We start from the raw sequence: 26,549 nt of genomic DNA, 5'->3' as shown, positions 1-26,549 counted from the left end.
CGATTGTGTTTGCAAGATACTACAAAACCAATCAAAACGTTCATATCTCCACCGCTCCTCCAAATTGGTCATTGGTGCATCTCTCAAACTTATTCTTGTGTCTTCAGCGGTCCACATCAATGAGAGGCGCAAGGGTGGTAAATGTATGATGATTTAAGCTCTTACGTCTTCTTATGGCTAGGAATCTCGTTTCAGCTATGATTCCACGGGGCTTCCTCTTTGTCTTTTTTTGCGTGCGTTTTTCTGGTGTCATCCATCTTCTACGTTCTGTTTCTTGCCATCTCTTGTGTGCAGCATGGTATAGAAAAAGCAGAAGTTAGATGGAAGATCAAGGTAGTCTAGTCCGGAATTGATCTCACATTAGAAAATAATTTTTGATAATATTTGATGTTACAAATGCCATTTGCACAGAGTTTAGTAAACCTCGTCGTGTATGCTTTTGATCTGTGGAATGATTTCAACATTAAGTGAGTGTAATTCCGAGTCAGTCAAGTCGAAAATTATGTATGAGATTTTTGCTTGGAAACCTGGATTTGCATAGCTGATATCTGAGGGTCGGATGGCATTCAGAGGGGCGTTCGAATGGTAAAAGGGCCCAAGCAAGTTCCTTGGTAGTAGCACGTTGGACGCCACGATTCGATGGATGATGTGGGGGCTGAAGGCATGACTCGGGTAAATGAGAATCTGGGGTCGTGAGATTCACACGTTGCGATGCGGTTCTCGGGAGATTTTGGAGCGATACTTGATTCCTTGGTGCTCGCTCTGTTGGGTTGTTGGGGGAGCGAAAATAGGGGGTGTTTGGAACTTTGGATGGGTTGGTCTTGGGGTGGGTGAGTGAGTGAGTGAGTGAGTGAGTCAGTTTGTGATATTGAAGGCTGCGTGTGATATTTCGATAGGATCCATGGATGTTTGCATTTCTATCCTTATTTGTCGTTGGAACTTGGCGCCGCGCCGTCATTATATGTGTAGAGATGAGAGTAATGAGAGTATGAACGTGAGAACCGTGGATAGGTAACGACACACAATCTCGAATGCATGCGTTGTTGACTTGTAGTGGGAGGAGTGCTGTAGTCGTACTACCGCATTATTTCTGGGGCCTGTGGTGTGGGTATTGCGTAGTTAATACGTAAGTACTACCTGGTAGATGTGAAGTCTCATCGAGTTTATTTTGTTTTTTGTTTTGTGGTGTGTGATGTGTGATGTGTGATGGATGGAGTGCGGTAGCGGGATCTGTAGTTTTAGGTGGATATGCGTAAGGATTCGATATTGTTGGTATATATATATATATATATACATATACTCAGTTCTAGCAGCGGTATCTTTGACGCATATAGTAAGAGTGCTCAGCTACACATCCTTATATACATACCTAGTATATCGACTCATCTGCATGCAGCCACGGAAATAGCAATGAATGGTGTGATGATGATGCTAATGTAATCTTACATAGGAATTAGAGTTAGATCGCACCTGATCAAATTCTTCAAATTTATTAGCTATGGATTCAGATTAATAGTGCAAGGACTGTCTCTCTCGCTATTTGCAACAATACGCATACTCATACTAATACTAATACTAATATTCAGAAACATGAACCCGGTATCACCATACTAACCTATGTACCTATCAACCACCCCCCGCCGTTAACAGCATCTTCGATATCCGCACTCACAACACAACACAACGCATAGCTCACAATCCCCGTCTTAGCGAATATCTTCCAGCGCGTCTTAGAATCCTGATTCGAAGGGTGCTATTTCTAGAGGAGACATTTAATGGAGCTCTTGAAACTTTTGAGTCCTTAGGTACAGGATATTAAATGTCTCATGTATTGGATAATATGGCTAGTCTCTTCCAAAGTGTTCATTTCAGGTACGCACTTGCGTTAGTAGGGAGGCGGGAGAAGCCCTTTCTGTGCCTAATACTTACACAAATTCCATTGTATCATGTTTCCCAATATCCCGCAGTAAATACATTCAGAGCTTAAGGCAGAGGAGCTCACCCCAGGATCGCCACAGCAGGTCAGTCCCCAGTGAACGTAGACGAGAATCAGGAATTGAAAGAGTTTAATAGACTTGTAAAAGTACTGTCTATATGTAGAAAGCAATGAGATCAATCAAGAAGTCAATGAAAGCCTACCAAATGATTGGAGCCGATACCGCTCAAAGTTGAAATTGCAATGGACCGAGTATATCGACCCAGTGAACACTTTAAATCAAAATTTCGAAGGTTACAGTCCCAAAATTCTATTTTACCTCCTCTACTTCATATCTACATATCCTTTTGCTCTCCTACTGGGCTCATCAACTTACCCTTCTCGATGGCGCTTCTTACGTTATCAATACACCAGACCTCCATCTTGGTTTGAGTCTCCACAGTCCACTTTTGACAAAATGTTAGTTTCAATGTGATTTTAAACTCGAATAAGGAGGACCTGTAACTTACTGTTCCCATGTGTGGTACCAACATGACATGTGGGTTATCAATCAATCCTTGATGAACCTTTGGCTCCTCTTCGAAAACGTCTAGTCCTGCTGACCAAACTTGGCCAGATTCAAGTGCCTTTACTAGAGCATCTTCGTTCATGACTGCACCTCTAGCGGTATTGGTGATAACGACACCCTTCTTCATCTTCTTGAATTCCTCGGTAGAGATAATGTGACGAGTGTTTTTCTATGATTTTATCAACAGGGAACCTTTGAGTGGTGCTTGAAGTGAAACTTACGTTCAAAGGTAAATTCAAGGACAAAACATCACTGGTGGCCAACAACTCATCGAAGCTAACGTATTTAGCACCTCCACTCAATTCTTCCGAAAGCTTTGTACGGTTGTGATATTGAACAGACATGCCGAAAGCAGTTGCCTTCTTCATGAGGTTTCGTCCGATACCACCCATTCCTAAGATACCGAGAACTTTTCCTTGAGGGTCGTGACCAAGAGGTGGTGCTGGGGAGCCCTTCCAGTGGTTCTTTCGTAGAGCCATCATTGCTATCGGATGTTAATAATAATATTCTGGGTGTGGTCAGGTTAAATACGAACAGGTATTGAATCCTCTCAGTGCTCCCAAAATGAGAAACATATTGGTATCGGCAGTAGCATCATCAACGGCAGTTGGAACATTAGAAACACGGATATCGTGTTTAGTGCATGCATGTACATCAATTTGGTCATATCCAGCTCCTAAGACCACGTATTAGCCTCGCCAGTTTCTCTAGGATTCAAAGATTCTTTTTATTACCATTGTGAGCAATGAACTTCAAACCCTTTGGCAGTGCACTGATTAATTCTTCATCAATCAAACCTGTAATAGCGACACTGGTGAAAGTTCTGTATACAGCCACGACTTTATCGTAGACGCCATTTTTACACTCTTCTATGAATTCTTGACGGGATCGTGCCTTGGATTCGATGAGTTCACCAATGTTGGAAAGTTCGCTCCATTCCTTTTTGGCACTATTAAAAGGATATCTCAATTAGAAAGGACTCTCTGATGGGAAACTGCAATGTGGCTTACTGGTCAATCTCGCCTAACAAAAGAATCTGAGGTTTACTCATTGTGAAAATGGAAGATGGTTGAGTAGGACAAGAAAGAATGGAGGGGTGAAAGTTAAGAGGTATTTTGTGGTGGGGTAAATAGCTGCCCCTCCTTAATGAAGATGATGAGATTGGACGTAGATTGCTTCCGATAAGACTTCTGGATTGTCGAAGGTAAGGAAGAAGATATTTCATAGGAGGGATACTACGATGACTAGACTTTGTAGAAGAAAACAAGTATTTTCAATTAGTCGAAGCAAACGGACTTCGAGCCAAGATGTACTTAAATGATTGATGTATCTTACTAGGTAGACTCGAGGTAGACTAAGAAACAAAGCTTGAACTTATGATACTTGTGGATACCTCCTACCTGCCTTCGCACCTACTTGCCTGGATATTTCTAGACAGATTTGAATTGAGACCGACTTCGGGCCAGTGACAGACAACAAGTTTAACAAGGGCGTCAAGTGTCGATTTAATTACTAAAAACAGCAATAAAATTACCCCCCTCTCGAGTCCCTCCCCTATCTAAATTGCTAAATTTCCATAAGAAGATATATTTTCCCCCAATCATTTGGCTTCTGGCTTGACGAACAGACTAGGAAGCGAAGAAATGTGTCATAATGGAGATTGTTCGGAATGCCGTTGACACCCGAGTCACATTACCATCAGTACCTAGCCTCTACGAGTAGCTCCCTAGGTATTGATAAAATGGGGAAGTTACGAGATTACTAATAGTACCAGGTAGTCAACTTGCACATTTGTGGATCCATTGTTGTAGATCCCAACAACTAACATCATATTCCAGAACTATTTTCATGCCCATTTTTAATATGTTTGAAGTGAATGGTCGAGTAGGTATATCAAGAACTTTGCCATCCCATTTTTTTATTTCCCAATACCTGCCAGTTCAGTCCAACCGCCGTGCATATATCATAATCATACATAACATTGATCTTGTCCAAAGATATCTGTCAAATTTGGTCTTTCAGATCTAAAATGTCTTGGTAACTTCGACAAATTGTCTCCATTGTCTGTAGGCCTCGCCACTCTTAATAGCCCATCGAGCTCTTCTTACACCTTCCTTCCATCTTCCTCCACCAGGTCCCCTCTCAGTGATAACCTTTCCATCATCCCCATGGCCCATATCACTAGTATCTGCATCACAAATACCCGAGACGACAAACAAGGCTGCAGTGTTCATGAGAACAAATTCCAGAATTGGATCATCTTCGGGCAGTTTGTTTTGAAGTAGGTTCATTAAAATTGCGGCATTCTCATGAGGTTCCTTCCCTGGTGAAACGTCCTTCAGGTCATGTGATGGAAGTCCAAAATCAGCAGCACAAATTGTAAAGCTCTCAATTTTGACATCATCATCAGAAGATTCCATTAATCTCCAGCAGAATGTCCGTCCTGCACAACTGATTTCATCGAGGTCTTCTTCTCCACAAACAACCATGGCCTTTTTGGCACCGCTCATCTTGAGGGCATCTGCAAAGACAGGCCCAATATCTCGTCGAGCAACTCCCAAAAGTCGGGCTTCAATGCTGCATTCAACGGGGTTGGCAAGGGGGCCCATCAGGTTGAAGATTGTTCTCCAACCGAGCTCCCTTCGGATAGGAGCAACATACTTCATACCAGGATGGAAAACTGGTGCGAAAAGAAAAGCGTAATTACTTTTTTCGTAAACTTTAGTGATAGTTTCAGGTGTCACCGCTGATAAATTTGGTGCCGAAGGTAAAGTACAGCTGAGGAGATCTGCTGATCCTGATTTCGAAGTCGATGCTCTATTTCCATGCTTACTCAGAAGCAATAAAGATGAAGCCAAAATAGAGGATGTGGTTGAAATGTTGAAAGTGTGATGCGAATCTCCTCCAGTACCAACAATATCGCACTAAACATACATCAGAAAATGATTCCAAATCGATTTCAACATAACTTTTTGTGACAACATACCAAGCCTCCCTTGTAGCCACCTTCTGATCTTCCAACAGCTGCGACAACTTTGTCTAGAGCTTCTTTGTCAACTGGTGAAGCAGCTTCTCTCATAGCTTCAGCGCATTTTGCAAGAACATCTGCTTTTCGATCCCATCCAGTAAAATGTAAACATGTGAGTAAAGCACCTGTTTGGACTGGAGATAATGAATCCGTAAAAATGTGTGAGATTGCTGAAGCAACCTCTGATGCCGTGACATTATTCTCTCCAGGAGAAGGCCACAGTCGTTTGAGTAGGGGCGTGATCGAAATGTCCCTAGGGGAAGGTGCATATGCATTGTGCTCCGTTGGAGCAGCCATGACTGCGTTTTTATTTTATCAAAGACTTCTGAAACTCAATGTGACTGTCACAAGAAGTCAAATACTCTCCTTGATACCCTTTTAATATTCTTTGTAACACTCGGGTCCCGGCTAAGGTAGATACCCTTTGATTTTGAGTCACCACAATGAACTTTCATCGTTGGCCTTAGACTTAAGGCAACAAGAAGAAACGCGCTAGTCCTCTTTAGAATTTCTCAAGCTCGTCCATCTAAATTATATGCCCGCATACATTTGTCCAACAAGTCTTTTTCACAGGTATGTACAGCCAATTGTGTCACATAAATGATACTGGCGATTGCTTAGACTAATCGATACTCATAGAATGCGTCCACGAATACATACGCCGTCAAAGGCAATAGCCTCCATCCTCCGATGTAAAAGGACTCCCCTCCGAAATCGACCATATGCCACCGCGGCAGCAGCGTTCACGCCAGCTGCTTCGCACGAGCAAATGACCAAAGCATCTCCTCCCATATCTCGCTTTCCCTCCACCCAACCACCATCCTACAAACCTCCCGAGTTCCGCAAATCTCAACTCCTCAGAAAATATGCTTCGCTACTTCGCTCAACACCCCTCATGCTCCTCTTCCAACACAATAACCTCAAAGCTATGGAGTGGTCGGCCATCCGTCGCGAACTCGCTATTGCCCTCCGCAAAGTTGATGCAGCCCGCGAGGCAGAAGGCCAGCCCCACCTCAATCTCGCAGATGGTATCAAACTCGAAATCGTACAAACAGGAATTCTCGCCGCCGCTCTCCGCATCGTCGAATTCTATAAACCCGATTCCCAAGTTTCAAAGTTAGATCCCACAGATCCAGCAACTCCTTCTTCTGCGACTTTACCAATTGTAAATGCAAAGGGTGATGGGTTGACACATACTCTTTCGAGCGCGGCTCATGAAGCTATTTCGGATAGGAAAATTAGGAATGCCCATGATCTTTCACCGTTATTGGCTGGCCCAGTTGTACTTCTAACGTTCCCTGGTGTCTCGCCGCAACATATGAAGACGGCTTTGACCATTTTGTCACCTAGCGCTCCATTGTTCCCTGCTCCTAAAAAGAGGGCGAATCCAGGGTGGCATGATCCTACAGTTCAAAGTGGGTTACAAAAGTTATTGTTACTAGGAGCGAGAGTAGAGGGTAAGGTGTTCGACGTTGATGGTACCAAATGGGTTGGAAGCATTGAGGGCGGTCTGGACGGTTTACGAGGCCAGTTGGTGGCCATGTTACAAGGTATTGGTGGTGGAATTACAAATACTTTGGAGAGCGCTGGAAAGAGTCTATACTTCACCGTTGAAGGTAGAAGGTCGATGCTGGAAGATGAGGCAAAGGGGCCTTCTGAGGAAACTCCTAAGGAGTAAATCCAATCAAATAATGAATAAGCATGTAACGGAATGTATTATATCTGCAGAAACGGAATACTGTTTCAAGGACCATTTGCATCGTAAATCTTGAAATCATAACCATTTCTGGTCTATTCCTCATCTATGAAGGAGGATCTGAAGGGCGATCTTTCTCTCTAAGCTCCAGCTTTGCATTCATTGCCAAGATACACCTCACCAAGTCCCAGTCCCCATCTGTTCCGACCCAATCACAAACCACAATTCCCGTACTACCATCACCTACACTTGCACTATCTGGCTGCTCACTGGAAGTTGTTTCACTATGCCTTCTGCATAGATAATCAACGATCACGGGATTAACCTTTTCTGCAATCTTGTCTGGCCAACAGTTCGCTCTCCAAAAGTTCGAGGCACTCAAGAAATTCATGAAGAATGGTTGTTTTGCCGATTCAGCGCTGGCAACACCCATATCTTCAGACAGCACTGCAACGGTTTTAGCAGCTCTTTCGAGTTGATCTGTGGAATATCCAATCTTCTTCTCGATATTTGAAGACTCCGCAACCTCGTAGAAGTCTTGTACTCGGATTTCTCCACTAGTACACACACCATCTGCACAGTTGTCTGGCCAACTTTCCGCGTCGATATATAGACCTGTTCCATTGTTCTCGCCTTTTAAGGAGTCGTCTAAGCCGAAGCGACGTATGACAACAATCTTCCCGCGAACCTCTCCTAGAGCTGGAATGCGATTGCCTGTGAACCAGCGAGTAGAATCCTGAGTGTAATGATGGTTGAGAATTTGACTAAGTTGTTGATCCGTAGCCTTTCCAATACCTTCTCTTTTTATAGACATTATAACTGTTTCCGTAGGATTCGCATCCAGAAATACTTTCACATGGTTGACCAAATCTCGAAAGTACTTGTGGCCCGTAAGGGAAACTGGAAAAGCGCTATGGACGAGAATTAGACCCTCTGCAGCAGGATCATTGGGATCCTGTGGCTGAACTCGTATATCGAGGAAACGAATTCCATTATTGAGTTGCTCCTTTACGCTGACAGCTTGACAGCGTACGGAAGGTAATGCGGCGTGGTACGTTGGGGAATTATGGGTACCGGGTATACTGAGAGCGGCTAAGGGAGTTTCGTCTTTGAGATTGGACATCCATGATGCTAATTTGGCCGAGGAGAAGATTGCGAGAAAATGGTATTTAGGTAGATATACACCTGTGAATTCGTAGGTGGGATTGTGCGAGAGAGGTGTGAGAACGGTTGAGCGGTGCAATGGGGTTGGGGTATCAATTCGATATCGTTCGCCATTTGTCTCGAATGTTAATCGCAGGACTTGGTTTCCTTGGGGTTCTATATCTGTAACTTTGGTTTCAAAAGGAGCAATTGGTATTGAAACATCCTGACGACTGAAGCTTTCGGCTTTTTCTGCTAATTGTGGTGAGGTTGGAGTGCTGTTAAGGTACATGAACCCAGTGAGACTTCTGGTTATTCTGGTGATATTTACCCCGCTAGCTTTCCCTTCTGCAGATTCAAATCGTTCCAGTGATTTCAATTCGAGTGGAGTCGTAGAGAGATTCCGTATTGTTAGTGCTGGTGGTGCCATGATTGTGCAGGTGTAAATCAAGTATCTAATTGTGTGGTTGAAATATGGTTATACTATGATACGATTATTCCATTCTATGTTTTGTTTCTTGCCAGTAGAGATTCATGAGATGCTCGAAAGGTATCATGCTCTCGGCAGAGTATAATGTATCTTAGACAATATTTAGCGATAGCTAAGAAAAAGAGAAAACTGTAATAGCTTGCTGTCTAATTGCATTTTGAGCAATAGAGGGGTCCAAGTTTGACATGTTTTAAAAGGTTCCGAGGTTGATTTGGATATCAAAGATTAACTATGAATAGGTGGTCGGGTAGGGCATGATTGTGGCTTATATTAGCGAGCAGATTTATATTGTCAAAATGGTCAACCATTTACAACAATCAAGCAACAAGCATCAAGCAAGTTGGCGCAGTGGAAGCGCGCCGGGCTCATAACCCGGAGGTCCCCAGATCGAAACTGGGACTTGCTAGCTTAATTTTTGAATTTTTGAGTCTCAAATCCTCTCTTTACAAATTTCCTATGTCCCTAATAATGCTCCTGGGACAGTCGAAATAACTTTTGCCAAAAATTGCAATAACAAGTTGTGGGTTGTGATCTAATGACCTATAATATGGCCCGTGCACACTGCATCTAGCTATCAAAAGTTAAAGACTTCAATATATTTATCATTTGTTTTTGAGCAAGGCCTTCACAAGCCAACACAACCTTTGTTCGATGGCCTTGTATTTGAATGATCTAATCCAACCTTCCACATGAACGAGCCTGTTAGCTACCTAACAAGTTTGGATAAAGCATATTTAACTCATGTTAATCTACTTCAACTGTGGATCATAGAGCCCACAAGAGGCGGGGTCTCTTGTGGGCTTCGTGGGGGTTGATTTTTGTACTTATGTGATTTTGCTCAAGTGAGTAAATAAGAAGTTTAATCTAAACTCTTAGTTTTTGGGAACTATGTATTATAACTCCCCCCATCAGTCCAGTAGTGACAAGTGTTTGATAGAATTCGAGAATGTGTTTTCATTGGGATGTAGTTTGTCCCATTTGAGGGAAGCCTGCAAAGTCGGATGACATCTACTTGGTGAAAGTATAATAGTTTGACTGCTGGATTTGTGTTTGTTTGGTACTATGGTTTATCTCACAATCAGTCTGATCTTCAAACTAAATTCATGCAACGAACCTTCCTGTCCTGCTAACATTGATATAATACTCCGTATACACTGGTGCATGGAATAAGTTATGTTACACCGCCTTCGCTAGCAGGATCACTTTGGGTAGGCAGAATGATATTATTGCTGGCAAAACAAAAGCGGTGTAACATAACTTAACTTAGTCCACGCACCAACGTAAGTATATTCGCACCCAAAACTTCGAGAGAAAAAATATCAAATTATCAAAAGTGTCAAAAATGCAAAAATACTCGCATGAGATCAGAACTCTCTGACGGGGAGTCGAACCCCGGTCTCCCGCGCATTGCCAGATGATGACAAGCGGAAATCATGACCGTTAGACCATCAAAGATGTTTTTGTTGTTGGAGAAGCGGCAGAATCTTCAACATATATACCATCTGCTTGCATTTTCAAGTATTGAAATATAGAACAAGTCTTCTTAATTGAATCACTCATTTCTATAAACTCAATCATCAAAGTTTCTGAATCTCGATCCACAAAGTGATTTTTAGGTTTCTGAAGGTTCTCAAATGGTAAACCTCGCTGTCGCTAATATGGTCTGGCTTAGATATACAACAAAACTTTTGAAGTAAGAATTAGCTTCTATTTTCCCCTCTTTTCATACATAATAATTCACTTTTCTTACAATTTATCTTGATAAATCCTTCTCTCTCTTTCTCTTCTTATTTACAACCCCTCAAAATATACAATCTCTCTTCAAATACTCAGTTCGATATCTATCCTTTACTTATAATCATATTCTTCTTCATATCAAAGCCTGCCTTTAAACCAAATCGCTGTTTTAATTAGAATAGATAATATAGTAATATCAAGGAGAAGAGGAAGAGGAAGAGGAAAGATATATTAGATCTTTAATAGAATCTGATATATCCCCTAGACTGTTAACTTAGGACTCCTCGCTTATACAGAATCATACTGACCAATCAAATCATCAGGATTTGGAGAATTTTCATCAAATCTGCCGGTCGCGTATTTAATTTCTAAGTCTTTTGATAATCTTTTGCTTATTCTTCATATTATATTTAGCCAAGGCAAGTCGACCACGTCTATAATAGAGTCTACGAGCTATACGACGTCTTATTCTAAATTGGGTCGTTACTTAGACAGGAGGAGTTTAAAATATCAGATACCTGTCGCCCTGCTGGCAGAGAATGAGAAGAAACTTAGTGACCAGTCACACCTGCTGATTGTGCCCTGATATACTCGCTAGAGTTGTAAGATTCGAAATTGTAGATGATTTCTTCCGCATAAAGCCATGCTTGCCATAGTATGATAAGCGACTAACTATGATCGTAGAGCCATGTATTGATCTCGAGACGGATGTAGAAACATGTACCTGACCTCCGCCCGAGGGCATGCGTCCGGTTTAAGATATGTCTACGGCCACAGTATGTTAAATATCAGATAATTTATATCACATGGTTATCAGCATGAAAGTTAAGTTGCTAAATTTGGCTATGAAAATGGACATCAATGGTATGTGCAAGAATCTCAAGTATACTGCTGTAACAACCTGCATCTTTGCTCTCTTCTTTGCACTCGATAAAGTATAACCAGTCTTTGGGCAAAGATTTTGCATTCAGCAGCATCAGAAACAAGCGCCGAGTGATCAGCCCAAAGGCTACGCCTGAATGAACACACCCTCGATAGCAGCAGCCCAGGATGAAATATAAAAATAGGAATAATAGTTCTGTTGAAACTTTTGAATGTGACTAGCAACGCATTTAGCGACGATGAGATTAAAGATCCGCGGTAAATAAAAATCGGATGCCTTTCAAGACAGAGAGCGACTCAACGAGAACGACCTAAGTTGAAATTCATCGATTCTCTTCCACGTTGTCATACGCTGTCTGCTCTAGTATCTTGGTTCTTAGCTTCCCACTACATGTTGATTAGTCGCATATAAAACACGGAGAATGTAATGGGATATTTTACATCGAGAACCTCTTCCACCGTAAGGTCAGCAGCGTCGGTAATGCGGATACTGCCAGTCTTGACCATATCACCGATAATATCGGCAAAGGGTCTGTGATTGCTTGGTTTCATTTTCTCAAATATCATTGGGACGATATACCAATCTTCTGGATACTCAAAGTTTTGGATCACATGAAGAACACCTTCTTTAAGTGCTTTCTGCTCTGTCTGAAAATTCTCAGTTTACACATCAAATAAAGATGGGATACATCGCAGATTTGCCGTCACAAACATACCACACGCTGGAGGTCCGCCCTTAGGACGTTCCGGAAAGCCTTAGCCATGATCTCAAGATCGAAGTTGTCAAATAGACGACATGGTCCTTTGTAATTGTTGACATGAGTAGCGAGATCAGCCATTCCTTGCGCCTTGTATCGCTCGGGGTCTTTTGAGAGCATTTTAATACTATACAAGGTCAGTCAACGTTCAACCAAAGTGAATTAAGTAGGGGAAGTGCTTAACAAGCGTCGACAAGTAAAAAATAAGCTGGAGATTCATACCTACTAGAGCCATTGGAGCCTGTTGATGCAGGAGATAACATAGTTAATGGTGCGCTTTGAGACTAATGACTTTGTGGTGCGGCTTGACGTTGATGATTCAGAAAAGTAGATCGGGATACGAAACAAGGCCAGCCAGCTCGAAATTAATGATCAAGAATTTTCGAGATGGGGAAGTAGATCAGAAAGACTTATTGGGTGTGGATAGTGGAAGGACTCGAGGATATTGTTTCTCGGTGTAAAAAGTGATCGAGAATGGTTTAAAAGACAATACGAAATTGGAAGGGAAGGGAAGAGATTTCTTGAATAGACCTCTCTCAAACTTTAAGCGAGATATCGAGAGCAAATAAGTAGTGAATATGACAATACTAGAGTGCTTTGTGACCTCCCATTTCCTTCAAGCTTCACTTTCAAGCCTTTATCTTTTTGGAACGTTTTATTAAGTTCATACCTGAAGAGATTCTTTTTGAATAATGGGGCAATTAGATATACATAAGTGAAACTGAAACATATATGAACAGATTGGTCCTAAAAGGCTCCATTGACCGCATATTGCTGCCTTCTTTATCCAAAGCCATTAATCTCGAATGTAATAGATGCCAACAATATCAAGTCTGATGTCAATGAACTAGAACACACACAGGTGTTGCGTAGCTGGTCTCTTTTAGTAAATTTGGCTGTAGCACTGGACCTGCATCTGAAAGGTGAATTTGCTTGAGAAGCCGGTAGATCACAAGAGACTACAACGAATACATGATCGAGTGTACTTCGGGTATTTTGAGTAAGAATATATCAGGTGCGACCCGAGAGGGAAGCGGCGGCCGATGAATGTTGGTGTAATAAGTATTTTCATCACCAATGCAGTAGGAATATTGCACTGTGTAGATTGGCTTCGAATTGAAATTCTTTGAAGACTAATTAGCAGCGTGCTTTGATTATTGCCAAGCGGAGCGCAGATTATTATACTGTAGAGAAGCAAGTGAACGACATATAGACAGTGATTTGACGAATCTTAAACTTTAACTAAACCCCTCGAAAGCCTTAGAAAAGAGAGCCAATGTCTATCGCCATTACCCCAGATACTTCAGCGGTATCAGCCTCCCACCAGCGATCAATCTCACCGACCCTAAACATCTCCTCCATTGCAAACTTTGCAGCCCAAGTTCGCGTGGTTCGTTGAGTTGCCGCAAGACCAGTATAGTTACCGATTTCTACACCACATCCCCTTGAGGCAATAGGCGTAACAAAATAAGGAAGCAAATAACGCTTCTCGCGATCCGCTAGCATCATCTTAGCTGCGTTGGCGACCACTCTTGTCTTTTCGGCATTCTTTATAATCTGTTTCTGGGCACATTGCTCATCGATATTGACTGCGTTGAACGACTGTTGAATAGTTGCAAGTGTTTCTATGGCTCTTCCCGGAGTAATTTCCACAAAACTTCCAGAAAGAAGCTCACAAATCCTCCTAGAAGGAAGAGTATCAAAATTTTGAATCAACCGGTCCAGCACAGCAATCACGGCTTTGGACTGTTCAATGGCCAAGTCTTGAGCTTTAATCACCTTATCCTACGATTAGTCAGAGAGGCTCAACCAAAATTCCTTTTAATCTGCTACAGATAGAAGATTTACCTACCAACTTTTTATATTTGGCGGAAAAAGCAGACAAGATACTCATGCGAGCTTTCCAAGATTCTTCCTGGCTATGTTTGGCAAACAAAGTTTTGTTGTATCTGGCTGCTATATCAACTGCATCCACGATGCTCATATGTGCAACCGGAAATTTGATTATGAGCGACTTTTTTGCTGGAGGCGCATCCAAACTATATGTGTGACGTTAGATGCAGAAGACAAAATAGAACAGGTAGGAATAAACGCGACAGGGGAGAGAGACAACATACTTGTCAGATCCAGACCGCTTGATATTAATTGAGGACATAGTGTAGTTAATTGATCGTGTACCAAGACGTGGGTTGGGATTAGGTCGAACTGAGTGCCGGCAGCAAAAGACAATCCCAAAGAGATAAATTGATGGATAGAAGCGATCTCTCATGTGCCTACTTCAAGAAAAGGTAGAGGCGGCAACGGACAGTGCTAGAAGATAGTTGTTACCGTCAGATCGTGAGCGAAGTGAAATTTCCGAGGTAAGAATAGGCGATGCCGTAGTACATACAGCAACTGGAAGATTGTGGAAGGTCGGAATTTCCAATCAGACTATTGTCTTTGTGACCGGAGAGCAAAGCAAATTGAAAGCAAGATCGACATTCGTAGAAGATGTGGAAGTTGAAGAAAGAAGATATGATCACAACGTCGAAAGCATACTTAAATACCCACTCACTTCGGAATTAAGCGAGACAATGAGGATAAAGGTGAGTTTCGAGATCCGAGTGAATTTACTCTAACAGCTACCAACATTGTAGTTGTGTGATAAACTGAATCAGATAGGCTTGAGACATGCTATGAAATTTTATACTGAAAGAAATCATGTGCATGGAGTATATTTTGCCAAACTCTTGATTGATCCAGTCTGCAGTTCGATAATCAGAACCTTTCAATGTCTAATCTACTTAGATGATTCGAATGGTTTGAAAATGTCGAATCCACTTTGAACAATGCACTACTTCCAAACATTGAGAGCTTGCATCCAGTCTACCAGTTTGGAACATCTCTGATAAGTATTGGTGTCAGAATCGACCCCTTGGGAAGGCTGCTCTGAATATATACGTTAGAACATAGATTTTTAGCCATTGAAACCCCTGACGTTCGCTCTGATGAACGAATTGGTAATGGAAACTATGCGTTTTTCCTTAATAAAGCGCAATTAGAGAGGATGAATATCAGCCTCATTCGCTTCAGCAAAGAGGTGCATGCTAAGATCTAGGCATGTAAGGTCATCGCTGGAAGAGTGGTTACCTCTGTCAACCCAAATATGAGTCGGAATCAAGATGCCAATCTTTGCTTTTGATGCAGGTGATATTGATTATCCTTTTCAAGATTTCAAGTGAGAAGGAATTGTTTGGAATTGGAATAGGAGTAGATGCTTGCTGCCCATACCAGAATCGCTTTCCAATGGTTCATCCGAACGATGGCAGCGGATATCCCTTTGTTGGTGGAGAGTTCACTACCTCACCACCTCCTTCGTGATCACTCTATAGAGCCTGAAAGTATCTAGACTACTGTAATCGACGACGTAATTGTCACTGACAACCTTGCCAATGGGAGAAGTTTATTTCGTACTAAAACATGCCGGATTTGGGACTATGTTGAGGCGCTCCACGCTCATCAGGTTACAGCAAGGCAGCGTCGCAGACTAACTGCAATTAGTGACCATTCAATTAACAAGTTCTTTCATCAGAAAGTCCATGGCTTCAAAAATGATAGTCTTAGATCAATTTTGAAATTTTTGTTGTTAATCTACGTATTGATGCGAAGAAAGCCCATAGATCAAATCGCTTCGCGAAACTTTCACCGAGCTTCGACTCTCAAGACTTCCAGGTTGCGACTATCACCACATCAACCCCCACCCGAGCTGTCCCATAAACAAAACACCACAGATCGTACCAACCATGGAGCAAAGACAAAATATCGAAGGCGCAACTGCTCCATTTCCTACCAACCCCGAAGAATTTGATTCCGACGATCGCATATCATTTTCGAAGCTCGACCAGAAATACCTGCTCGTGCAAGACGATGGTACAGAATTTGAATTCGATGATGCGATCAAACGATGGATACCGGTGTTAGATGAGGCATTACTGGAAGAACAGCAGAAAGCATACAAAGTATCTGGAGTAGATGAGAGTGAGCCAGTTGATGCTATAAAGAGGAAAAGGAAGCAGGAGTATGTCAATGGCGAGGATGTAAGTCAATTTTAGGCTTCATATTCGAGATAGATTTTTGATTGTGCACCCGTTCTACCAGCTTTTTACAGCATTTTGTATCTACTTATCTTAGTTTGGTATGCGATACCTAGCTGGAGCTTATGCAATTATCTGCCTCTTTATTTCATTCATTATCTTCGATGCTGAGTCTACCTAGGAGGGTGGCCGAATGGTAAAAGCCCCAAAGAAAACCAAAAAACCTCTACCACCACGAGCAAACACCGCAGTTTATGTTACTGGTCTGCCATCCGATGTTACTGTCGAGGAAGTTCACGAAGTCTTTTCACGAAAGTGCGGTGTTATCGCCGAAGAGATCGACAGCGGAAAACCGAGAATTAAGCTTTACACAGACGAGAAAGGAGAATTCAAGGGCGATGCTCTTATCGTATTTTTCAAGGCACCATCTGTGCAGATGGCGATAATGTTACTGGATGATACGGATTTTAGGATAGATGGAGGCACATCTAAAGAGAGAATCAAGATGCGGGTTCAGGCTGCAGAGGCGAGCTACAAGAAGGTTCAACAAACAGACGCAGATGGAAATGAGAAAGAGAAACCCAAGACCAGTATGAAGGATAAGCAGAAGATTATCAAAAAGACGCAGAAATTAGATGCGCGACTGGCAGATTGGAGCGATGACGAGCCATCAGCCCTTGTGGAAACCAGCTCGAAGTGGGATAAAGTCGTTATATTGAAACATATGTTCACTTTGAAGGAGCTAGAAGAGGATCCAGCTGCAATGCTGGATATCAAGGAAGACATTCGAGATGAGTGTGGCAAGCTCGGCGCGGTAACGAATGTGGTTCTGTACGATTTGGAGCAAGATGGAGTTGCGAGTGTAAGATTTGCAAACGCGGAATCAGCGAAAGCATGCGTTAAGTTGATGAATGGGCGAAAATTTGACGGTCAAGAGGTCGAAGCTTATATTCCGGATGGAAAGGAACATTTCAAGAAATCGAAGAAGAAAGCAGATGATGAGGACCATGGAGAGTCAGAATCAGACTGATTAGGCTGGAAGTGAAGCATAGGCAACTTGAGTATGATTGTTCTCGTGAGGTAAAGTTCATAATATTGGCTACCAGTATCGGTGTTGGTATAAAACAGAGAAAACAGAGAATCGGATGCAGATTTATATTAATACTAATAATATCTTACTTGACCAATATCTTCTTATCTGACTTGCAAACGCTCTCGACTTTTCTATCAGAAATTCTTCCCAAGCTTCCGGAGCTTCCCCTGTTCCCGTCCTAGCCGTTCTTCTAGAATAACCCCTAACTGCCCTGCCAGCTATCACTCACTCGAGAAGCCGATTGGTTACCAGATCCACATTAAATCTTCGTACCTGGCTTGCGAAATTGTCAAATTTATTGCCAGACCGACATAAGAGTAAACATTCCTTTTGATTCTTCACAAGAAGTGAAACATACATTCATTCAATTCACAAATTCCCATCATGAAGCTCCTCACCTACGGAGCCATCTTTGGTCTCCTCACTGCTCTCTACTACTTTTTAGATGCACGTCTCGAGTCCTTCTACATCTTCACACCGACTCAACTTCATGATCTCTCGCAGCGCGCCATTGGTGCTCACGGTAATGATACCGCTCAGGTTGTGAAGTTCATTGTGGATGAATTGAGCGAGAAACATCCCGGTGGTTACATCAATCTGGATCAGGAATGGATTTTTAATAACGCTGGCGGGGCTATGGGTGCTATGTATATTATTCATGCTAGTAAGTTCCCAATGAGGTCACGGGTCTAAGGTTGGGATCGTTTGAGGAGACGAGTGTGCTAATTCGCTTTACAGGTATTACGGAATATTTGATTATCTTTGGTTTGTTCACCAATGGGTAGATTCAGAGTCTGAGTGGGGATACTGACTGTGCATAGGAACTACAATCGGTACTGAAGGACATACCGGTCGTCACACAGCTGATGATTATTTCCATATCATTCACGGAACTCAACTCGCCTACACCCCTGGAGACTTTGAACCTGAAGTCTATCCCCAAGGAAGTGTTCACCATCTTCGTCGTGGTACTGTCAAGCAGTACAAGATGGATGCGGCTTGTTTCGCTCTTGAGTATGCTAGAGGTTGGATCCCACCTATGTTGGGTTTTGGATTTGCCGATGGTCTTACCAGTACTTTGGATTTCCCAACTTTGTGGAGAACAACTTGGGTTACTGGTAGAGAAATGGTTTTGAACCTCGCCAGGTTCAAGCTGTGAAAAGCTTTGTTTCCATTCGAAGCACTATCTGAAGGTTATTGAAGAGGAAAGGATGCATTTATAGAGCTCTTGTGAGCAAGTACATAGCACTTCTTTGTCTGTAGATACCTATATCTTGTAATAATTTGACATGCGCATCATGAATTAACATGATCAAGCATAGCGTCTTTTGGAAATTGTTTCACCTACTACATTATTCTGCAAGTTTCGTGATAATCTCCGGCTCACTCAAGATTTCTCTCTCTTCGATTATACTTGTATTTGCCCACTCCAAACTCCCCATAGACATTCCTCACAGCACTCAGTCAGAATCCTCGTCAGATCCATAATCTACCAGTCCTAGTCCTTTGTTAAATGGTGGAGGTGATGGCTTCTTGACTGCTACCGGCTTGGGTGCTACCTTTGCAGGCTTTGGGTCCAAGGTTTTGGCTGAATCTTTAGAAGTCGATGGCTTAGTACTCGTTGCAATTGAGTCAGAATCGTCTTTCGCAGGTTTCGTTGACAGGTCTTTGGTAGATGTGGAGGAAGAAGCTTGTTCTGCGGAAGATGAAGCTCTCCTAACTTTGACTCCCTTCAATACCTCCTTATCCTTCGTACGCTTGCGCTTTCGACCCGTAGTGCCCCATTCATCCCCCCGCACCGGCGAACCATCTTGTGTTTGTGCTCCATCATTATCTGCTGCTCTCGCCTTCTTGTCTGCATCTTCTTGTTGTTTTCTAAATAGCTCTAGTCCCTCCGCAGTTTCTTTTCGCACTCTATCTTCTTCAGCCCTCGTACTTTCCAGAACAGAATCCAAGAACTCGATTTCATCTTCATCTAATGATCGGAATTGATTCTTGAGTTTATTGGCTTCTTCGAATGCATCTTGTTTGGCAGCTGGTTTATTCAACGCACCCCTAAGTGATCAGCCTACGAAATCAACGCGTGGGCGGGTGCAAGGACCCTAGATGTGTACCTTTATTTGCTTCTAGGATCTCGAACAAGCTCTTTCCATCTTGTTGTCTAGCTTCGATAGCTTTTCGTTGTCTGTTAGCCTCTATTTCTTGTTGAGCGGCTAACCATTCATCACTGCGCTCAGTTGGAGCATCTGCGGTACCACCTGATACAAATCCGGAGGACATTTTGGTTTTGGTTGTATGCGCACGAATGGTACCGAGGCGTCTAGTTTCTAGTTTCTAGTTTCTAAGGTTCGTGAGATTGCGCCGACAAGGTTTCTCGACATCACGTGTGTGATATTTCCACTCCCCGCCTTCTCCCCCGCTACGGAGCAATTTCACACTTTAGGACGGAACTCTACAAGTTTCTGAATTGATTTGGATTCGTGAGGTTCTAGAAGTCAATATAGCATTTAGGCTAAAGTCTTTCCTCCAATCCAAGCTAGATCCATCTTTTGTCATACAAATGCTGTACGGAATCCAATTTTTTGCCTCTCAAATATGTGAATTGGGAAGTTTCTTCAAGCTATGATGGGGGATTCTGACGTAGGAAATTACTAGGAATGCTCTCAAACGGCGGTGCTAAACATGATTGGCGCGCATGTCAATCTTCCTTCGGTTCAATATAGCCTGAAGTGGGATTGCCCCTCCATGCTCCACTCAGCGACAGAGAACCTTCTACCAGAGCCCCTCATCGTGCAGCGGATTATCTTTGGATTTCACGTATCGACAGGTTGAACTGCTTCATATGGAATAGAGATAACCCGGAGGTAAAGTATTATGTGGAAATTCTATAGGTTGTCGTCATGCGGTATCAAATAATCCTCATGCACGGCTTTCTGGGTCAAGTAAAGGTATAAGTATTCGTTTTGTCCTCCCAATTTCTTGTCTTACTTCTCTTATTCCCTCTATTTTACACTCAAAACATCTTACAAACCTACAAACCGCAAAAATGTCTGCAAATAACGTTACCTCGTAAGTACTTCCATATCGACCCCTTGATAGGAATTCACGTCAAAAGCAGAAGTCTGCGCAGACTGGCGACTGTCACATCCCATTTCAACCCAATTCGTAACATAAGCTCACACACTATACCTCTATCCAGAAAGACCTTCACCCTCAACACTGGTGCTAAGATTCCAGCTATTGGTCTCGGCACATGGCAATCACCACCAGGTGAAGTTGAGAAGGCTGTAGAGATTGCCCTTCGCAAAGGTTACAGACACATTGATACAGCTGTAAGTCGATGAGCATATTGTGGCATCAGATTGAACTCTGACAGATTATTAGCTTGCATACGGAAACGAATCAGAAGTTGGTCAAGGTATCAAGGCGTCCGGTGTCCCAAGAGAAGAGATTTGGCTTACTACCAAACTCGACAACCCATGGCACAAGAGAGTTCAGGAAGGTATTGATTCTTCCTTGAAGTCTCTCGGTACCGATTATGTCGACTTATACCTTATGCATTGGCCATCATCCACCGACCCAGATGACTTGAAGAAGCACTACCCTGACTGGGACTTTATCAAGACATGGCACGAAATGCAAAAGCTCCCTGCCACTGGCAAAGTAAAGAACATTGGTGTATCGAACTTTGGTATTAAAAACTTGGAGAAGCTCCTCAGCGACCCAGGAACCACCGTATGTCCAAGCCCCATTGTTTGCCTATTACTCCCTCATTCTAACTATCATATAGATTGTTCCAGCTGTTAACCAAATCGAGCTCCACCCAAACAACCCTTCCCCAAAGCTCGTTGCATACAACACATCAAAGGGTATCCACAGCACCGGCTACTCTTGTCTCGGTAGCACAAACTCGCCTCTGTACAAGGACCAGACCTTATTGTCTCTCGCAGAAGCAAAGGGCAAGACTCCACAACAAGTACTTCTCGCCTGGGGTATCCAAAAGGGATGGTCTGTCATTCCAAAATCCGTCAACAAGGAACGTGTTGAGAAGAACTACGAGCTTGATGGTTGGGAATTGACTAGTGAGGAAGTTGAGAAATTAGACAACCTGAAAGATAGATTCAAGGTTTGCGGAGATGCTTGGTTACCTATCAAGGTCTTCTTCGGCGATGATGAGTAAAGGATTTAATTGTATATAATTTAGAGATACCATGAAGTAATTGAATATAGAGCTTCTCATGACCATTTCGCACTTTGCACTCTTTGAAAACATGTCTTACAACATTTTGTCATCGTTGCTCGTGATGCCTCTAGATTTTGGGTTGAATCATGTATACCACGCCATGAATCGATGTATCTGAACAATTTTGATGATTTACTATCATGAAATAAATAAAACAATTGATTGCCATCAAAGAATCAAAAAGTTGTCGGGAGTACTGCGATAAAGAAGCAAGTCGTATCATAGCCTCGGTAAAATAAATTCCATCCCCAAGCTCTTTCATCCACAATTGAACATCATCAACTCGAGTCTACACAATATGCATATCACGATAACATCATTATAGCCCTTTTGTAGGGGCTTCTCAATCATCATGACTTGTGCGTTTTGCAGCATCGCATCCAATTACCCACCATCCTCATCTCTCGCAAACCCAGATCTTACCACTCCATCCGCGTTCGTAGTCCTCAGCACACCTCGATGCATGGCATTTCTCGATATTATGCCCCTTTCCCCCGGACATCTACTAGTCACAACTCGTAACCACAACGAAAAATTATCGGACGTGAGTGAAGAAGAAGCGCGAGAGTTGGGCGAATGGCTCCCGAGACTATCTCGAGTGTTAGCTAAGGTCACCGGTGTGTGGGACTGGAATATTGTTCAAAATAACGGTGAGTTACCCCGGGACTTGTGTCTTGGAAGTTCCGCCGCATCTAGGGTTATAGCTAGGTCTATTATGGATATCTGGTAGAACGATGGAATGAAGAAATCGTTGCTAATGATGGCGATAAATATAGGAGCGGCTGCAGCGCAAGTGGTACCGCATGTACATTTTCATATTATCCCGAGACCGGGGCTAACTCCCGAGTTACGCAATCGATCTTTTACGATGTTTGGGAGGGGGCAGAGGAGCGAGTTGGATGAGGATGAAGCTAAGGTTTTAGCGGCGCAGTTGAGGGAGGAATTGGGAAGAGAGATGGAGGGGATTGGGAAGGGCAAACTATAGAAGGCGTTTATTGAATATACCAAGCATATATGCGAGATTGAGATAGGAGGTTGAGATATCCGTACCTGGGGGCTGTTTATTAATAATACATTAGAGCATAAGATCGATTGGAGGGGAAAGTAAATTGTACAATAAGGATGGCAGCACGCACAGGAACGGTATGCATATACCGGTTTGAAACAAATACAAAGGTTCTCCTAGGATCTGCTGAAGTTTTGGAACGTACCTGGATCTCGGATTATGATAAACGCAATACTTGGGGGGTTGCATGAGTACGGCACCGAGTGCACCAAAAAGGGAGCAACTAAGCAGCCACTAGTCAATAAGAACAAAGGACAGCTCACGGTACTTGACCATGTCTCTCTTCTCCTTCCAACTATCAAGCATCAAGGACAAGTGTTCATCAATAATCGATGCATGTCTGGCCTTCTAAAAGTTTTTGGACTTGGAAACACTTGGCCCCTCTTGCTGTTTCCAAAATGACTTCTTTCTTGCACCTGCCATCGTTTTGCTGACGTTTCTATCTGTTAAGTTTCCACTCTGTTTATCATTGACTGCATTCTTTTCAGGGGTCTTTGGACACAAACCTGGGCATTGATCTGAAGAGACATTTGACACTTCTCCGTCTTCGTACTTAGAAGTTCTAAACCTTCTCAACTCATAATCTCAACACATACGTCTCAGCGGTCTGCAAGCCATCTTCCATCCATATGATTCCTCGATATCTGAATTTCCGGTTATCCTCACCCACGGAAATTCTCTTGAACCTTGGATTAGACCTCAAAGCATCATTTGACATATTGAATGATGTTTGTTTGAAGACAGTTCAGGAGACGACACCGCTAATCTGCCCACATTCCAGCTATCTACTGTTGTATTTGTGGCGAAGGAGTCGAGGTTCTCCAGGTTTTAGGAGTTTCCAAGAACGAAAACATTGGCGAAAGCCAAGAGCTGTGTATATTGTCGGCTCAAGTGTATTATTGTAAAGGAGAATGCTTTGAGATGATTTTGGAAAGTTATCATGCCCAAGAGTCTTGGGACTGATTCCTTTTCGAATATATGGATAGCCAAGTTCCAGGAATGTGGGGATTTAGGAATGGAACACAAGTCAACAGACGACACCGCTAGATGGACAGTTAATGACAGCTGTTTCTTAAGTTTATTATGATTTTGAATCTATCATGGATGTCACTTCAAGCCATCATTCAACCGGGGTTCTTATTATGCTTATCTGGGCGTTGTAGGTAGGTAATTTTGTTTGTCATTTCATTTTGAGAGGCATGGAAACATCTTGATATTAAGTAGTCGGTGCGCCATGTGGCGTCCACATACCGAATATTCACTTTGAAAGCTCATTTGAGTCAAGAATGGGAGACTCGAGAGTCACGGGTCCATTCATTCTTTAAGACTCATCGATACCTACCTAGGTATCTCCAAGGTAGTGGCGAGTATCTGGGGCCCCAGGTTCCTATGGTGATTTGCACTTTCCTACACCACATGATAAGATGCAGAAAAAGAAAGAGCAACGTCAAGTATCCATCATCACAATCACAATAACCCCGTACAACTATCAAGCTTCACGGACTGTAAGACATCCGCGTCGGAACCAAGTAACACAAATCTCAGAATTCAATACGTCATTAACAGATCCAAATCACCATTCAAATTACTCTCAATTTTCTCTATATTTCCTCCTCGATCTCCCCCAAAAAGTGAATGGAAGGTCCGATTAAGGTTCCTCCCTCATTTTGTTTTAATATCAAGTCTCAATCGAGTGATATAACCGAGTAATATCCTCAAGAGACGGGACACTATTATCAAAATCCACGTGGAAATATTTTGGGAATATAAACAAACGTTCAACCGCCTTCCCCTCCTCCTCTTCTTCCAAAAACATTACAATCTTTCAACCAGACCTTAGATCTCCTTTCTATACCCACAGTCTTTACCAAGCTCTACTTCTAGTGCTTGATACCTAGATATTTTTTTTTAATTCTTCCTCGTTTCTTTGGACGCGCCATTCACAACTCACATCTTGTCGATTTACCAGAGTCACATAACTCAAAGTTTCTATAATATCGCCAAGATGCGTTTGCAATTTGCTTTGGCTATGCTATTTGCCTTGATGGTAACAGCGTCGCCAATCACCGACTTTCTCAATCGCCTCAAGCGCCAAATCATCCAAACCTACGATGTCACCGAAGTCATCTATAATTCCAATGGGAAGGCAGTTGCAACGACCATCCTTCATGTCACCACTACCGTCTACCCTTCCACCACATTGGCACCAGTCCCAACTGCGACTCCCACAGACTATGTTTCGACTGCTTTGTATCACCACAATATCCATCGCGCCAATCACTCTGTTCCTCTCCTCAAGTGGGACACAAAGCTTGTTGCATCCGCTCAAGTTCTTGCTGCAACATGCAAGTGGGGCCACAGCATGTGAGTACTTTTCTGGGTCACCTCCGTCCTACCAGCACTAATTCTTCTTTAGGAACATTAATGGCGGTGGATATGGACAAAACATTGCTGCATACGGTTCCACCAATGCTAAGGCTCTCGGTGCCAACAAGGAGATGGCTGTCGCTGCCACAAACATGTGGTACAACGGAGAACAACCAACCTACCTTCCTTCTTACTACGGTAAGAACAACCCAGATTTGACCACCTTTGAAGCTTGGGGTCATTTCACTCAGATGGTTTGGCTTGGTACCAATTCTGTTGGTTGTGCAACCCAACTTTGTCAACCGATGGACATTTGGCCAAGTATGCCAGCTTGGTATACTGTCTGCAATTATTCTCCACCAGGTTTGTTCCTCATCTTACTCCTCAATCTATATCTTTTCACTAATCTTTCCCCTTCAGGAAATATGGGCGGTCAATATGGTGTCAATGTCTTCCCGCCCCTTCGCCATCCCTCCGTCAACGTTATCAACGCTTAAGCAATTAAGCAGCGATGATCTGCACCCCGAGACAAATTTTTCGACTTTTCACAATCGACAACTCAGTGCGATCATTTCGCTTCTCACGCGACCACGACAAACTTTCCAGTGTTTCACGAAGGAGCACCGTTTACGTGTTTACATGAATTTACGTCTCCATTTCCATTTTCGCTTTTCGCACAAAAGCAATAACTTTCCGCGTCACCTTTTCGTCGACCTTTCCTATTTCAAAGAGCTTTTTTTCTTCACCTGTTGTCTTTTCATCACGTCATTTGAAACAAACTCTAATCTATTTCTTCGTCACCTTTATTGCAAAAGCTTCCAACAAAACAACATCTGGCATGTTTCGCTTGTTGCGTCTCATGTTTGGGTCTCTAGACGTCCAAGTCTCCACCTATATTGTTGCCTACGGAATTCTCACAATACTCGAAGACTTGCATAGATTTGATAGATAGATTCGATCCGGTTATGATATCTTATCTTTCGTTTCTCTTTTTTTCTCTCTTTGCTCGTTGCAATTGGCATATACATCATGTTGGGGGCTTGTTTCGTTGGGATTTTGTTTTTGCAGGTACCTTCTTTTCAAAGATAGGATAAGATGGGTTAGGCCCACTGGATGGATGGTTTTATGGATGGAGTTTATGCTTGATATTTGGGGGGGGTATGAGCAAAAGTTCTATAGACGGAAAATGGGCTCCGCTGAAGCTATTTTTCTAAAATTCGATTGATTGGGCTTTGTTGCTTTCATACATTTGTTTGACTTGAGATATTACTTGTGATTTGAAGTGACTCGATACTCTGTCTATGTGGTTAACGTGGTGTAGTGTAGATATTGGGATCTATACTACATCCATCACATCAAAAGCATCACGTTATTTGTACATCACTCTTTCCACTACGTGTCACCCACCCTAGGACCTAGGTACCTACCGAAGTAATGCAAACCCATCAACTCCAGCAACCCTAGCGAAC

The 26,549-nt window shown here is 42.7% G+C and overlaps 12 protein-coding genes across 12 annotated transcripts; 6 read left to right on the top strand and 6 right to left on the bottom strand.

Moving 5' to 3' along the window:
* Nucleotides 1-2,109: 2,109 nt before the first annotated feature.
* Nucleotides 2,110-3,888, bottom strand: EAE98_002217 (uncharacterized protein). The gene is made up of 6 exons (XM_038949836.1): nt 3,515-3,888; nt 3,239-3,453; nt 3,040-3,180; nt 2,726-2,988; nt 2,446-2,673; nt 2,110-2,382 (listed from the first exon to the last, which is right to left on the bottom strand). Exons 1-6 carry the CDS (start codon nt 3,727-3,729, stop codon nt 2,272-2,274), a joined length of 1,173 nt encoding a protein of 390 aa, XP_038813575.1. The 5' UTR covers nt 3,730-3,888; the 3' UTR covers nt 2,110-2,271.
* Nucleotides 3,889-4,528: 640 nt separating this feature from the next.
* EAE98_002216 (uncharacterized protein) lies at nt 4,529-5,829 on the bottom strand (the record flags this gene model as incomplete). Its single annotated transcript, XM_038949835.1, has 2 exons — nt 4,529-5,428; nt 5,491-5,829. The coding sequence occupies 2 exons, from the start codon at nt 5,827-5,829 to the stop codon at nt 4,529-4,531; spliced, it is 1,239 nt and encodes a 412-aa protein (XP_038813574.1).
* Nucleotides 5,830-6,067: 238 nt separating this feature from the next.
* Nucleotides 6,068-7,210, top strand: EAE98_002215 (uncharacterized protein; the record flags this gene model as incomplete). The annotated part of the gene is made up of 2 exons (XM_038949834.1): nt 6,068-6,105; nt 6,172-7,210. The coding sequence occupies 2 exons, from the start codon at nt 6,068-6,070 to the stop codon at nt 7,208-7,210; spliced, it is 1,077 nt and encodes a 358-aa protein (XP_038813573.1).
* A 124-nt stretch (nt 7,211-7,334) lies between these two features.
* EAE98_002214 (uncharacterized protein) lies at nt 7,335-8,801 on the bottom strand (the record flags this gene model as incomplete). The annotated part of the gene is made up of 1 exon (XM_038949833.1): nt 7,335-8,801. One exon carries the CDS (start codon nt 8,799-8,801, stop codon nt 7,335-7,337), a length of 1,467 nt encoding a protein of 488 aa, XP_038813572.1.
* A 3,024-nt stretch (nt 8,802-11,825) lies between these two features.
* EAE98_002213 (uncharacterized protein) lies at nt 11,826-12,501 on the bottom strand (the record flags this gene model as incomplete). The annotated part of the gene is made up of 4 exons (XM_038949832.1): nt 11,826-11,867; nt 11,922-12,128; nt 12,197-12,365; nt 12,461-12,501. The coding sequence occupies 4 exons, from the start codon at nt 12,499-12,501 to the stop codon at nt 11,826-11,828; spliced, it is 459 nt and encodes a 152-aa protein (XP_038813571.1).
* Nucleotides 12,502-13,498: 997 nt separating this feature from the next.
* EAE98_002212 (uncharacterized protein) lies at nt 13,499-14,393 on the bottom strand (the record flags this gene model as incomplete). The annotated part of the gene is made up of 3 exons (XM_038949831.1): nt 13,499-14,023; nt 14,091-14,277; nt 14,356-14,393. The coding sequence occupies 3 exons, from the start codon at nt 14,391-14,393 to the stop codon at nt 13,499-13,501; spliced, it is 750 nt and encodes a 249-aa protein (XP_038813570.1).
* Nucleotides 14,394-16,020: 1,627 nt separating this feature from the next.
* Nucleotides 16,021-17,341, top strand: EAE98_002211 (uncharacterized protein; the record flags this gene model as incomplete). The annotated part of the gene is made up of 2 exons (XM_038949830.1): nt 16,021-16,314; nt 16,493-17,341. 2 exons carry the CDS (start codon nt 16,021-16,023, stop codon nt 17,339-17,341), a joined length of 1,143 nt encoding a protein of 380 aa, XP_038813569.1.
* Nucleotides 17,342-17,713: 372 nt separating this feature from the next.
* On the top strand, nt 17,714-18,738 carry EAE98_002210 (uncharacterized protein). Its single transcript, XM_038949829.1, has 3 exons — nt 17,714-18,068; nt 18,143-18,169; nt 18,226-18,738. The coding sequence occupies exons 1-3, from the start codon at nt 17,789-17,791 to the stop codon at nt 18,561-18,563; spliced, it is 645 nt and encodes a 214-aa protein (XP_038813568.1). The 5' UTR covers nt 17,714-17,788; the 3' UTR covers nt 18,564-18,738.
* Nucleotides 18,739-18,864: 126 nt separating this feature from the next.
* Nucleotides 18,865-19,684, bottom strand: EAE98_002209 (uncharacterized protein; the record flags this gene model as incomplete). The annotated part of the gene is made up of 2 exons (XM_038949828.1): nt 18,865-19,439; nt 19,519-19,684. The coding sequence occupies 2 exons, from the start codon at nt 19,682-19,684 to the stop codon at nt 18,865-18,867; spliced, it is 741 nt and encodes a 246-aa protein (XP_038813567.1).
* Nucleotides 19,685-20,450: 766 nt separating this feature from the next.
* EAE98_002208 (uncharacterized protein) lies at nt 20,451-21,584 on the top strand (the record flags this gene model as incomplete). The annotated part of the gene is made up of 4 exons (XM_038949827.1): nt 20,451-20,473; nt 20,604-20,736; nt 20,789-21,139; nt 21,195-21,584. The coding sequence occupies 4 exons, from the start codon at nt 20,451-20,453 to the stop codon at nt 21,582-21,584; spliced, it is 897 nt and encodes a 298-aa protein (XP_038813566.1).
* Nucleotides 21,585-21,999: 415 nt separating this feature from the next.
* Nucleotides 22,000-22,632, top strand: EAE98_002207 (uncharacterized protein; the record flags this gene model as incomplete). The annotated part of the gene is made up of 2 exons (XM_038949826.1): nt 22,000-22,297; nt 22,424-22,632. 2 exons carry the CDS (start codon nt 22,000-22,002, stop codon nt 22,630-22,632), a joined length of 507 nt encoding a protein of 168 aa, XP_038813565.1.
* A 2,086-nt stretch (nt 22,633-24,718) lies between these two features.
* Nucleotides 24,719-25,577, top strand: EAE98_002206 (uncharacterized protein; the record flags this gene model as incomplete). Its single annotated transcript, XM_038949825.1, has 3 exons — nt 24,719-25,077; nt 25,130-25,443; nt 25,501-25,577. The coding sequence occupies 3 exons, from the start codon at nt 24,719-24,721 to the stop codon at nt 25,575-25,577; spliced, it is 750 nt and encodes a 249-aa protein (XP_038813564.1).
* Between the last annotated feature and the right edge of the window lie 972 nt (nt 25,578-26,549).

This window comes from Botrytis deweyae (genome assembly GCF_014898535.1).
Source record: "Botrytis deweyae strain B1 chromosome Unknown BDEW_004, whole genome shotgun sequence".
NCBI lineage: Eukaryota > Fungi > Ascomycota > Leotiomycetes > Helotiales > Sclerotiniaceae > Botrytis > Botrytis deweyae.
Note: the sequence above shows the minus strand (reverse complement) of the source record. Positions and strands in the feature narration are given on the sequence as shown.

Coding starts and splice junctions, on each gene's coding strand:
- EAE98_002210 (XM_038949829.1), top strand. CDS start 17,789: ATGAAGCTCCTCACCTACGGAGCCATCTTTGGTCTCCTCACTGCTCTC. Junction 18,069..18,142: donor TATGTATATTATTCATGCTA/GTAAGTTCCCAA, acceptor TTCGCTTTACAG/GTATTACGGAATATTTGATT. Junction 18,170..18,225: donor GGAATATTTGATTATCTTTG/GTTTGTTCACCA, acceptor GACTGTGCATAG/GAACTACAATCGGTACTGAA.
- EAE98_002217 (XM_038949836.1), bottom strand. CDS start 3,729: ATGAAATATCTTCTTCCTTACCTTCGACAATCCAGAAGTCTTATCGGA. Junction 2,674..2,725: donor CCTTGAATTTACCTTTGAAC/GTAAGTTTCACT, acceptor ATAAAATCATAG/AAAAACACTCGTCACATTAT. Junction 2,383..2,445: donor TGGTACCACACATGGGAACA/GTAAGTTACAGG, acceptor TTTTGTCAAAAG/TGGACTGTGGAGACTCAAAC.